At 45.7% G+C, this 12755-nt stretch overlaps 1 protein-coding gene across 4 annotated transcripts in view; it reads left to right on the forward strand.

Annotated features, from left to right (window-relative positions):
• The window catches only part of VMP1 (vacuole membrane protein 1), a 143904-nt gene that overhangs the window by 39173 nt on the left and 91976 nt on the right, over positions 1-12755 (forward strand). For all 4 annotated transcript variants that reach the window (XM_055001392.1, XM_055001390.1, XM_055001389.1 and 1 more), the window contains one exon: positions 776-886. In XM_055001392.1, the coding sequence (XP_054857367.1) occupies positions 776-886 (111 nt within the window). The remainder of the gene's footprint in view (positions 1-775; positions 887-12755) is intronic.

A 12755-nucleotide genomic window follows, 5' to 3' on the forward strand; every position in this document is an offset into this window, starting at 1 on the left:
ATGGCACCCCATCTGGGATATTGAAATGTATGCTGCCATATAAGATTTGATTGTATTGTTTTACTGTTTTATCTGTTTAACTCTGTAATCTATCTGTTGCTGTAACCCGCCCTGAGCCCGCTTGCGGGGAGGGCGGGCTATAAATGTAATCGATCAATCAATCAGTATGCAAGCAGCCATTTACTGAAATTTACCATTGCAACTTCCGGGGCCCACTGAGGGCCATTGCCTCCCCTTCTCTGTTTGTCAAGCCAGAAGTAAAAAGGGGTGCAGAGAGGGTGTTGTCCGCAGGCCTGATTGGTGGGTGGGGATGGGGGCCCCTGACTGTTAGGACCTTGCTGCATTCACAAGCTGGCCATCCAGGAAAGTAAGTCGCTGACCTGGGCATTGGGGGCACTTGCATCTGACGAAGAGAGCTGTAGTTCTCGAAAGCTGACGATGCATCTGACGAAGAGAGCTGTGGTTCTTGAAAGCTGACAATGCATCTGATGAAGAGAGCTGTGGTTCTCGAAAGCTGGCGATGCATCTGACGAAGAGAGCTGTGGTTCTCAAAAGCTGACGATGCATCTGACGAAGAGAGCTGTGGTTCTCAAAAGCTGACGAAGAGAGCTGTGGTTCTCGAAAGCTTGTGCTACAATAAAGTTGGTTAGTCTTAAAGGTGCTACTGGACTCTTTACTGTCTCACAACTGTAGAATCCCACTTTGCTTGCATTGATGTTGACTTTTCTGCTCTCTTATGCAAACTTCATTTTCCTTTCTTTTTTCTCCTTCACAGTATGTGCAGTATACGGAGAAAAAGCTCTTATGGTGTGCCTACTGGGTAGGCTTAGGCATTCTGTCCTCGGTTGGACTTGGAACAGGTCTTCATACCTTTCTGCTCTATTTGGTAAGCAAAAGTGTGTGTGTTGTGCCTTAGTAACACCAGGGCTTTGAGTACATTGTACAAAATTCTATTTTTAAAGAGCAAAAGGAACTCGAATTTTGCACTAAGTAAAGCAAAATTCTGTGTCCTGAATAAACTGTGTGGATTAAGTTGCACTGTTTCTTTTTATTTTGCTCAAGTTCTCTAGTATTCACAGTGAGTCAGTCATGCTTTGACATCACAGGTTCAATCTTCGGGCTTTGCTCTCCCCCCTTTCCGAGGCAAACCTTAGATGGTTTAGATGCAAACTGTAGTTTGGCTGTGTACAGAAAGTAAGGGAGGGAATTGCAGCTTGATGTGAGTGCATGAGGGGAGCATGCAAAACCAAAGTTTAGACGCAAGTGCTCAATATTTGAGAGTTACATCCGTTTCAGAGCTCATGCTTGGTCTAACTGGTGAACTGGCTGGTTGCTGGGTGGATATCAAAAACTGCAAAACTGGACTTCTTCCAGGCAAAGTGGAGATCCTTCTGGGGTGATTCCCCTGTCAAAAATAGTCTCAGTACTGAGCGTGCCCCAAGAAAGACAAGTATGTAGAGAGCAACTGAAAGTCAGTTAAATGGGGAAAGCCACCTTCAGCCCCAAGGAAAGGTGGGATATAAATATTTTAACTAATAAATATCAGGGTTGCTTCCATTCCCTCCAGCACATAAACATACGTAGCTCAGTAATGCTGTCTTGTGATGAATAGGCTTATAACAAATTTGAAATCTTCAGATAAAAGATACCCCTGCCTCCTTAAGCATTTTAATGTTTTTTTCTGTATTTGTAAGATTTTTTACAAAACATAAGACTGCAGCACGTCCCCAACACCCCAGTTCTCAATACGTTATTGCGGCTGTTCTTCTTTACCCTTCCTTCCATCCTGTTCTGCCAAGTGCTGGCTGGCACTGTGGGCGTGGGCATCCGTTTCCAGGCTATGTTCCTTAACTCCCACCTCTCTAGGATTGCTGCTCCGCTTCCTATCCAAGGGTAGGGAATGGAGGAGCCAGATACTGACCGGTAGTTGCTGGATGGGCGGATGTCCAGCTAATACACGGAATACAAAACCTCAGTTGACTCAGGGCTGCAGCCTGAGAGAGATGAAATGTTAAAATGTGGATACTTAGCTTTTGAGTACTATCTTTTCCTGGCAGAGATTACATTCTAGAGGGTGCTGAATAAAACTGTGTTGTAGGCAGCCATTGCTGCGTCAAAAATTTATTTTTATTTTTTTTAATTTTATTTTACTATTCCAGATCTTCACAAAATTTGCTTCATTTTAGTACCATTCGTAGATTCGGTTTCTTGTCCTTTTCAAGAGACGGGGGATATATCTCAAGCTGCTTGCCAGACTGGAATTGAATGTCATGCCTTTTTAAAAATAATTTTTATTATTTTTATATTTTTATACAACAACAAATAGCAACAAGAAGATAAAAGAAAACACAAGGAAAAGACCAAAAAGGGCGAGGGAGGGGGCTTCCATCTCATTTGGCTGTAATGGAACATAAAGTCATTTCAATCCATTTCTGAATGATAATATCCTCAGACTCAAGAGTAGAAAATTTACTCATTTTAGCCAGATTTTTAGTTCAGGCCATTAGCATTCAGGCAACTTGTAAGAAATCAGCCTTTTTGTAGTTTACATATTAACCCTCTCTGGCCTGAATTCTTCCTTTCTCATATTTTCAGTTATGTTTGATGAACACTACTTAAGACTCATCGGTCAGAAGCGTAGAGTAAAGAGTAAAGACAGAAAGATCCTGTAACATAACTGTTCAATACCTTAGTCAAATTTCAGCTAAGGGTCTCCATCCAATTAAAAGGACATTTTTAAAAGAGCTATATTCTGAAAATTCTATTAAATAAATTATGAAACCATTCCAGATGCCATGCCTTTTTAAAGAAGCATTGATTATTTACTTGATTCATACCCCACTTTTCTCCATTTTATCCTCAAAACAACCCTGTGAGGTAGGTTTGGCTAAGAGGGTGTCGCTGGCCCAAGATCACTCAGCAAGCTTCAGTGGCAGGGAGAGCCCAGCTCCTAATCCCACACTCTTCACCACACCACACTGACACTTCTTACTTACAGATGTTGTTTCAGTATAGTACAAACTTCTTGTCAGCTGCTTCCACTGATCGTAATTCTTCAAAATATATACTGCTCATTCTCCACTCAGTGTCGCTGTGAACTCAAGGGATGGTGCTAATTTAAAGTTATTTAAACTGAGGTTGGACTACATAACTTTCCAAAAAAAAACCCATCTGGTACTTATAACAAACACTAGATGGTGCCATTGTCCCGGACAGTTGTATGAAGCAGTGGAAAGGCCCCTGTGCTTACACTTTTGGTTTTGCTTTATTTCTGGCAAACTGAGGTGAAATATCAGGCGACCAGATCTATATTTAGGAGAGAGGCTGTGGCTGAGTGGCAGAGCACCTGCCTCACATGTGTAAGGCCCCCAGTTCGATCCCTGTCAGACCTCAGGTCCACAGTGTGAGACCTTGGGAGGGCAGCTTTCTGTCAGAACTGGACAGGCCAACAAATGTTCTGACCGTGGAGAAAGGCAGCTTTGTGTTTTCGTGTATTAGAAATATGCTGTCTGATAGCAAGTGGCTGGTCACACTTCAAGGGACGGGGGAAAAAAGGGTGCTTCCCTCCCCCTAGTCGTGGGAATTTCTGCTCAGGAATGCTCTCTGCACCTGCCCAGGAGCACTTCGACGGATAAGCCCCTGGCAATGAAAATCAGACTGAGTCAGTGGGAGCTATGCCACCAATTAATGTATTTGCACAAAAGGTAGATGACCCTGAATGTAAGAAGACCCCCACCCCTTCAAAAACAGTTTTGATATTGGATGTAACTAATATATGCAAAGTTAAGACAACACCCCAGGCATACCTGGGGGGGGTGGGGAATCTAGTTTTGCATTTGAGTAAATACTGTAAGCCTTGTCTGTAGGGCAGGAGATACCTTCAGTGGCTCCGAGATCCGAAATGCCAGAAGCGTTGCTGTAAAATTGGCATGATGTTCAGGAAAGCACAGAACTGTGACATCAACACAGTGGCAAGCATGCCTTATCTTCTGGTTTTGTTTGCCTTCTGCCCTTCTCTTGCAGCTTCCCGAGAGGCCAGTGGAGTAATTTGCATTGAGCATAGGGACCTGCCGAAGGCTCTCCGGTCTCTTGCAGTGTGTCACCCATCCTGCTGTGCAATTTAGCAAAATGTAGCCCAGTTGAGTTGCATTGTGCATCGAGCCCTTAGCGGGCGTAGCCAGAGAGCAGTCTTCAGCAGCAACTTGGTCTTCTCTGGTGGTCCAGGTCTGTCACTGGACACTTCTGGAGTGGTGCCACCCCCCCCCCCCGCCCCATTCATCTCCTTGGCGCATATGCACACACTAGCATGCTGCCCTGGTTCACGCCACAGCGGTTTGCATGCATCCAGTCACGCTGCAATGGCTTCAGGTCAGATTGACAGGCTAAGCAAAGCTTTGGCTCCGCTGCTTTTCTTCACCCATCTACCCATTTTTGTTGTGCAGCAGAAACGGGCAAGAGTTCTGTGCTTATTCCCAGTTTATTTTACCACAAAGCTGCCTTGTGCTGTCTGGGGTGTTGCTGCAGCAATGAAGCTGAGGGAATTAAAAAGGTGTGGCCGCCATTAAAAAAATAGGGGAGGCGGGCTGTGTGGGAAGACTCTCCCCAAGTGGGGTTTTGTGGGAACAGAATTGCTCTTGAGCTTCTTAGTCTGGAATAAAAATAGGCCAGAATAATACGCAGCTTTGACTTCCTGGAGCGAGTGCCTCTAAGCATGTACAGAACTACTTCCCCCCCCCCATAAGTGTGTGTGGTTTTGCTAATGAACAAGGGCAAAGTGCTCCACTGTGTGTGTGTGGGGGGGGGTGCCTCTCCCCCTTTCTAGGAATCCGCACCTTTAGCACATTCATTCTGGGCTGGTACTAGAATGGCATTTCTGGGGAGAGGACACCCTCCAAACTCAAATACCAAGTCTAGTTGGGTTGTAAATTAGACTAGATTCCATCTGCTGCTTTTAATAATAAACTTGTTTGGCTCGCTGCAGTCTTGTATTTACTATTTACCTAAATGAATTGGGTTATTGATTATATCTAGAAGCTTCCTCAGACCTCTTGGTTGAGAACTGGGGTGTAATTAAAAAACAGAACTCCTGCACAGGGGTCTGTGCAGTTTTACCTTGGCTCGTTAGCAACCCTATTTCATAGTTGCCTCTGACTCCCAGGACCTCTGCATGTGCCAGAGGACTTGTGGGAGGGGTGTGCCTTGTATAGCTCTTGCTTTGAAGTTGGCAGCCCCCTCCCATGTGATACGAGAGAGTGCTTCTCCCCTCTCCAGAATCAGGGTTCCTGCCTCTGGCAAGTACTTTTGTGGATGCCTGAACATCTGCTTTGATGTTTTTAGTTATCTTGTGCCGGCCCTTTCCTCTTTTGGAGAAATGATAACACTTTTCTTATTCTTTGGAAAAAGTACAGGAGAAACAAAGGCAGCGAAGGAAGGGCAGATAGGCCAGCGGGGTCAGGAATGCCATGTTCGCTAGGTTGCTACTTTTGTCAAAACCATTACAAGCATTATTTTACTTCATTTATATCCCTGCTTTCTCCCCAAAGGGAATCCAGAATGGCTTGCATCATTCTTCTCCTCCATTTTTTTCTCACAACAACTCTGCGAGGTAGGTTAGGCTAAGAGTATGTAGCCGGCCCAAGGTCACCAAGTGAACTCCCATGGCAGAGCGGGGATTCGAACTTGGTCTCTCAGATTTTATTCTGTCACTCTAGACACTACACCACACTTGTCCTCACAAAAGAAGCTGTTAAAATCCTTATTCCGGCAATCTAAAGCGGTCAACATCCCCTTGAAATCTGTGCAAAACATCTGAAAATATGAAACAGACAAAAATCCAGCTTTGAAATCCAGAATGAAAAGGGGATGCTTGTTGGAAATCCCTGCATTATGTCATGAATTAAAGCCTCTGGCGTGGATGGCATCTGGAACACTTTAAATACCCTTTCAGCCATTAAGGGCTAGAACCCTGCTTTCAACATAAAATCTGGTTTATCTAGAAGAATTTTTAGAAGTAATAATTTTTAAAAAGAGGTGGAAGCCCAGTCCAGTTCAGGATCTTTATATTCTATTGCTTTCCTCTTCCACAGGAATCAGTGGGGGTTGTTCACTTGGAATGAATTTTAGCCAGAGTTTCTAGTCCTCCGTATGGTGATCAGGTTGCAGGGACATACAGAGCATACAGCATACAGAGGAAGCCCTGGTATTTAACATCCTTGATGTGGGAGATCTAAGGCTGCTCTCTCCCAATCCTACCAACAAAACTTCCACCTTAATGGCCTTCTTCCCTTAAGAGTTTGAGCATGGAATCGTTGACACTGTCACAGGGACACATTTTTGCAAGTGTATGCAAGACTGGCTTTTATTTTCATTCTGGGAGTTGGCGATACTGTCCGTAGCTGTTTTGTACCAAGTCAGACCCTTGTTCCAATAGGGTGTCCTTTGACTGGGAGGGGCTCTTCATAGCTAGGAGGGGTCTTTCCTCTCCCTGCTGCCCCAGAGCCCTTTAACTGGAGATGCTGGGGACAGAGCCTGTGACCTTCTGTGTGCAAAATGTGTGCATTTTAATCATTCTGTTACTGTTCTGTCTTCGCATGTAGGAAGTTCCGCTGCTTTCTACCCTCTCAGGTAGTTAGGGCCACATCCTTTTAAAATAAACCAGCTTTTTGGTGAAATTTGTGTGCATAACTTCCTCCTACAGCCTGTTCTTCCAAGCATACATCCATGATGCAAAATTGGTTTGCATTAAGCTCTGAAGTTGTCATGGCCAGAGTTTTTAGCCGAGGTCAAGCTGTTGGCAAGAGAGCTAGAGAAAGGATGCCTTTGGGCTAGCAACAGAAAAGATCAGTCTTCAGGCTGATCATTTTTGGAGGGGGGCCCGGGGTGTTTGTAGGAGAATTGTTTTGTAACTTCCATCTGTCTCGTGGGTTTCCTCCATGAATTCCAGCCACTTCCTCTTGCTGGTCTTTATGCTATTCACAATGAACAGCAAATTTCCTGGAATGTTTCAAACTGGCACAGCATGCTCGAAAATCACTTCCGTCCAGTCTGTGACAGTGACCTAGTGCCCGCGGGGGTTCTGTTCCCGGAGGCGGTGGCTGGCAGCATTAATACTGGGCTTGAGCTCACATGAATACCTACCAGAGAAATTAAAACTCAGAATCAAATTAAGCCACATTCTACACCCAGCAAATCTGAGTTTGTTTGCGCTTTTTTTTTTAATGGTAATGTATTTTGCCCAGATGGCAAAATTTGCCAGCTGTATAATAAATAGCTCTGTTTCTTCTAGCCATAAGAGGAGCCATAAGAGGAGGGTTGTTATGCACCATGCATGTTGCTAGCTTGGGATTAAGAGTGTTCGAAATGGAGGTTGCTTCAAAGAGTACCATAAGCAAAGTCAGCGGGCCCTGCCCCGGCAACTTAGCCTAATTTTGGCAGTGGGGATGACAGCAGAAGACAGGGAGAGGCAGAGAGAATCTCACAATTGTGAGCAAAACAGACAAAGAGAATGCTGAGGCAACATCTAAGATAGCCCAAGGCCATTCCTGTGCATTTGTAATGTGCACATCTGTCTTGGGGTTCATAAGGGAAAGAAACTTAATGTAAAATTAACACTGATCAGGGTGGTTGTTTTTATTACAGTTCTAGCTGCCTCTTGTCAAGGAGATACGAGAACCTCCCCTTCGTTGAGGTAGTTAGCCTGAAGCAGGGCATCTGGCCCCACATCACCCAGTTTGTTTTTCATGGCGATTGGGGATTCGGGCCTCAGTCTTGCCAGACTTCTGCCAATCTTCTGATTACTCCCTCATTCTGGCTGTCGGTGATGAATTCTGCATCCTGGCTGGGTCTTCCTGTTACTCTGCTCAAGCAAGATACATGTACCCTAGAATCAGGGCTTTTTTTCAGGGGGAACGCGGGGGAACGGAGTTCCGGAACCTCTTGAAAATGGTCACATGGCCGGTGGCCCCTCCCCCTGATCTCCAGACAGAGGGGAGTTTAGATTGCCCGCTGTGGCGGGCAATCTAAACTCCCCTCTGTCTGGAGATCAGGGGGCGGGGCCACCGGCCATGTGACCGTTTTCTCCGAGGGCAACCCACTGGGTTCCACCACCTCTTTTCCCAGAAAAAAAGCCCTGCCTAGAATAATGCACTTGACATTCTTTGCTGAATACATATGGAAGGTGATGGTGATCTGGATGTCTTAGTTCTCTGTGGACTATCTACTATTGCCAGTTTTACATTAAATCAGCCCTGTTGGAACAGACCAAGGTGGGTTCATGTAATCCTGCATCCTTTCTCCTACCAACAGTGGCCAGCCAGATGCTTCCAGAAGGCCACAAATGGACAGAGGCCCAAAGCTTCCTTCCCCTAGTAGCCACCATTCAGAACTGCGTTGTCTCTGGACATGGAGATACCGGTCAGGCCCCGGGTCCCACGATGGAAGAAAGGCAGAATGTAAATGCATTTATTTTTAATGGATTGCTTTATGTTTTGAAGCTGTCTTGTAATAGAATCAGCCCTTTCAGTGGCTATTAGCAACAATGGCTGAGTTAGTCTAATCCCCCTTTAAATCCATCTAAGCTCATGGCCTCTGCTGTGCCATGCCCCAAAGTTGACTCTGTCGCTGTCAACTTCATCAGGTGCTCTTCCACATTCAAGTGCTGGTCCTCCTACCATGAATTCACCAGCTGGCCTTGGGTAAGCCACTCCTTTCAGCCTCAGCTCCCCAGCTGTGTAGTAACGCTGGCTTTGTTCCCCACTCTTGGCGAATGCGAACCTGTCCAGAAGAGCGATATAGAAATGAACAGTTCTTCCGAGGAGACTCCTTTCTCTATTTTCTGCGCCACGCACCTCCTTGTCAAGGAACTCTTGGCAAATCTGCTAAGGAATGGAACTGCTGATCTAGATCGCTGCACCATCCGAACAAGACCTTTTCGTCTCATTTCTCCTCCGCATACAGCCCCAAATCCTCTGGGGATTTCAGCTTGTAATCTGAGCTGCAGCTCTTTGAGAAACAGGAATTACTCCATGTTACAGAATCTAGTGAGGAATGAGCTGATTCCACACTTCCCTCTCTCCAAGTTGACCAGGATTGCCCCAAACTAGGCTGTCTTTCCATCTGTGAACCACCAGCTGTGTAACTCCACTTGGGCTTGTCCTTGCAGGGTTCCATATCATGATCCCCGCCCCCACCTTTTTAATGATTCTGTATCCAAGTTGCTTTCCTCTCTGGGATATGAAATCAGGCTGACCCAGGTGTGTGTGTGATGGAGAGCATACACTGGTACCCTGGCACGTTGGGTCTGGGTGGGAATCCTTCTGGGAATTCTTCATAAATGGCCTGGGGTTCTAGGCTGGAAGAAATACAGGGTTTGAATATATCTATTTTTAATGAATTGAATTATTTGTGGAAGCAGCTGTGTACAGAATTGAGCTGTCCTTCTCTCTAGCCCAGGGCTGCCTCTTCTGAAAGCAGCTCTCCAAGACAACTCACCCACCCCACCCCTGACAACCTCAGAACCTTTTAACTGGAGCTACCAGAGAGCAAGCTGCACACTTCCTGCAGACAAAGCGTGTGCTCTGAAGCTCAATTGAGTCCTCAGAAAGCTTGACTGGGAAGGACGGGGGACCGGATCTTCAGAAATGGCATAGCGGGGGCTGCAGAAATTGCTCCCCCTATAAGAAAAGTTAGGGCCCCTAATATGGCCAACTACAGGCCCTTACAGTGTGTGCCCCAATCACGGTAATAAAACGTTAAGTTACCTTGAAATGTGCTGGCTGAAGTCAGCTGTTTCGAGAGTTTACTCTGGACCTTCAAATGTGCTCAAAGTAGAACTCTTAACAGTACTGACCCCCCTCTTGCAATATAATACCCCAAACTGCTTTTGTAGCTCCCTTCGGTTTCTAAAATAGTTCTCCTTATGACATGTGGGAACTGCTGTGCCAGGAACAGAAGGCCAGAGGACCCTTGGGCATGTCGGAGTAATTGCACACTTCTTGGGGGCTCAGTCATTGCATTTGTTGTGAAACTTTGGGGCGGTTGGGACTGGTTGTTCCGCCGCTTCTAAGCGTACTTACTTGGAAGCTAAGTTATTTCCTTTGGGCTCGCTTCCAAGTTAGTGTGTGCTGAGAAGTAAGGAGTGGATAGTGACAATCTGAGAAGCCCAGATTTCATCTGAACGGTTGGCTTTGTGTTCACTCCCTGCCTAAATATAAGAAGATGGTGTCATCGGAGGCTCACTTCACTTTTGAGAAGGGGCGGCGAGTGGGGTGATAAATGCAAGGGGATGAGTCGCCAGTTGTGGTGAGGCGAGGAGGCCAATTTCCCATGAGAAAATAGCCCTTCTTTCTCTTAGGGCATGGAGTGACACATTTCTCTCCCGCCCCCAAGTCTTCTACCCGAAGCTAAAAATCCCACATCACTGAGCATTAATAGCAAGCAGAGATGCTGTCTGTTGGCCACTGTCTGGCTAGTACCAGTTACATCACCATCCCACCCACCCCCCTTTTTGGAGTGTGTGCGGCCATTTGTTTTTATCTCTCTTTTTTTTGTTGCTAAAATAATTGCCTTTCAGTTCAAAACTCCAAACAAATGACAAAAGTTAGAGATTCACCAGAGCTTTATCCAGGCCTGGCTGAGGGAGAGCTGGCGGCTTCCTTCCTGTCTTCCTCTGGCCCTGGAGAGCACAGACTCTCAGCTTGATGGGGTGGGATAGGGCTGGTTTCTGCCCCGTCACTGGCAGGTGGAAGCTGGGCAGGGCGGGGTGGCTATCAACTGGCTATCAGCTACGATAGGGGAAGGACCTGGTCACCTCCTGCCCTCCTGCTATACTTAAAATGCTTTTAATCCATTTGACTAATCTTAAATAATATGTAAAAACAACTTCTGGCATTCCCGTGGCACCAAGCTGCCAAAAAATAGTGTTTTGACCCTCGCAAATGCTGCAGGTGAAACTATTTGATGCAAGATCTTTCAACAGACTTAAAAATTTTAGTTGACTGATAACATTTACTGAGATGTTATCAATACTTTAATATGAGTGGAGGTTTTTTTTTGAGATACTGAAGTAACAGTAAGATAAATGATAAGCAGAAATTTACCTATCAGTATTCAAAGGAAAGTCCCTCTTTTATTTGTTCCTTTTTTCCCAGTTCTGTGTCACAGTAACAACATTGGAAGCAAAATTACCTTCATGGCAAATCAGTGCCCTTAGCGTTCGCAACAGCTTTCTTCCAAATGAGCCCTACTAATTGATGAATTAATCCTCAAGTGGATTAATATTCTGGTTAAAATTGGCTTAAAGCTTACATCGTAAAAGTGTGTGTGTGTGAGAGAGAGTGAGTATTGGCAGTATTTGTTGGGTAGCAATTAAAATCTTGTGCGTTTTATTTCCTTTCTATTTGTCAGCATTTCTGGCAGAATCCTCTTGTTAACTTGGTCATGTCCCTTCGAGGTATGCAGTCTCTAAATTTAGGCACAGAGGTACGAGCTTTGCCCTGCACATTTGTGAAATAAGCGTGCCTTTGTCTCATCAAAGCTATAATTGAACAGAAATAACTCAGGGGCCAGAACCTGTAAATTTAAAACTTGTTTATTTTCAACACTCGGAAGAGAAGCGCTCACAAAGTCCCTGAAAAATTAGACGTGTGTTCCCCAAAAATAGGGGGAAGGGGAATGTTACAGTGGCAAGAGGCTTCGTTAGGTTTCTCTCTGGTGAGCAGCCTTCCTCTTGCCTAGATTTATATTTTGCCCTCGGATTCCTAACGAGTCACATTCCAGTCTAACCACAGGCTCCTGATGGTCCTCCATCAAATGTGTGGCAAGCAAATGTTTTGCGCCCAAGTCATCAAAGGGTTTTGTGATGACATTCCTGATCGGTTCCCCCCCCCCCCCCCGTGCACTCCTTGTTGGTGCCTGCTCTTTAAATTAGGGCAGATGCCAACCTGCTGGGATGACGGGCCGATTGATGACTAGGTTCTTGCTCACCTCCGGCACCTTGATCTGTGTGTCTGCCCCGAGCACGTAGGAAATCGGATGGGAGTGCTGAGCGGGATCCTGAATATCAGCTTTCGTTTTTCTTTTACCAAGCAAGTTTCTCCTTGTTAAGGTTGAAAAGTGCGTAGATAATACTAGAGTGAATAGGGGTGGGGGGTGGCTCAGCAGATTTGCCAGGACTGCAGCATTGGCTGTAGCTTTCTGCCCCTCCCTGGGCCAGCTATGGCAAGGATTTCTGGCTGATTAGCCGCGGCAGCTACATGGAACCTCCATGTACAAAGGCAACCTACTAGTGCATCCCAAGTTCTGCGTGGGCCGCAAGATAGAGGATCGTTACCGTTATTCTGCAAAGCAATTATTTTCATAAATATATGCCATTTTGATTGATTTGCATAGTTGCAAAATTCCACTTTTCTCAGAGCAAAATTTGCTAGAGGTCTGTACAAACCCGTGGTCTGGGATGAGTGGAGATTTGGTGTTTCCTGCCTAGGCCAGTATTTTAACCACTCCATCAAACTAGCTCTCAGCAATGATTTCTGTATCTTGTCACTTAACTCAAGCAAGGAAGGTGCCCTGGATACACTTGACACTCTTTTCTAAATACTTGCGGAAAGTAACAATGTCCCAGCTGTCTTTTGGGTGGGTGGGCTGTCGGCCGTTGCCATTCTTACATAAAATTAGCCCTGCCGGATCAGACCAAGATGGGTGGGTTCGTCTAGTCCAACCTCTTTTCCCACACACAGTGGCTGGCCAGATGCCCCCAG

This window comes from Eublepharis macularius, chromosome 17, assembly GCF_028583425.1.
Source record: "Eublepharis macularius isolate TG4126 chromosome 17, MPM_Emac_v1.0, whole genome shotgun sequence".
In the NCBI taxonomy this organism is placed as follows: Eukaryota; Metazoa; Chordata; class Lepidosauria; order Squamata; family Eublepharidae; genus Eublepharis; species Eublepharis macularius.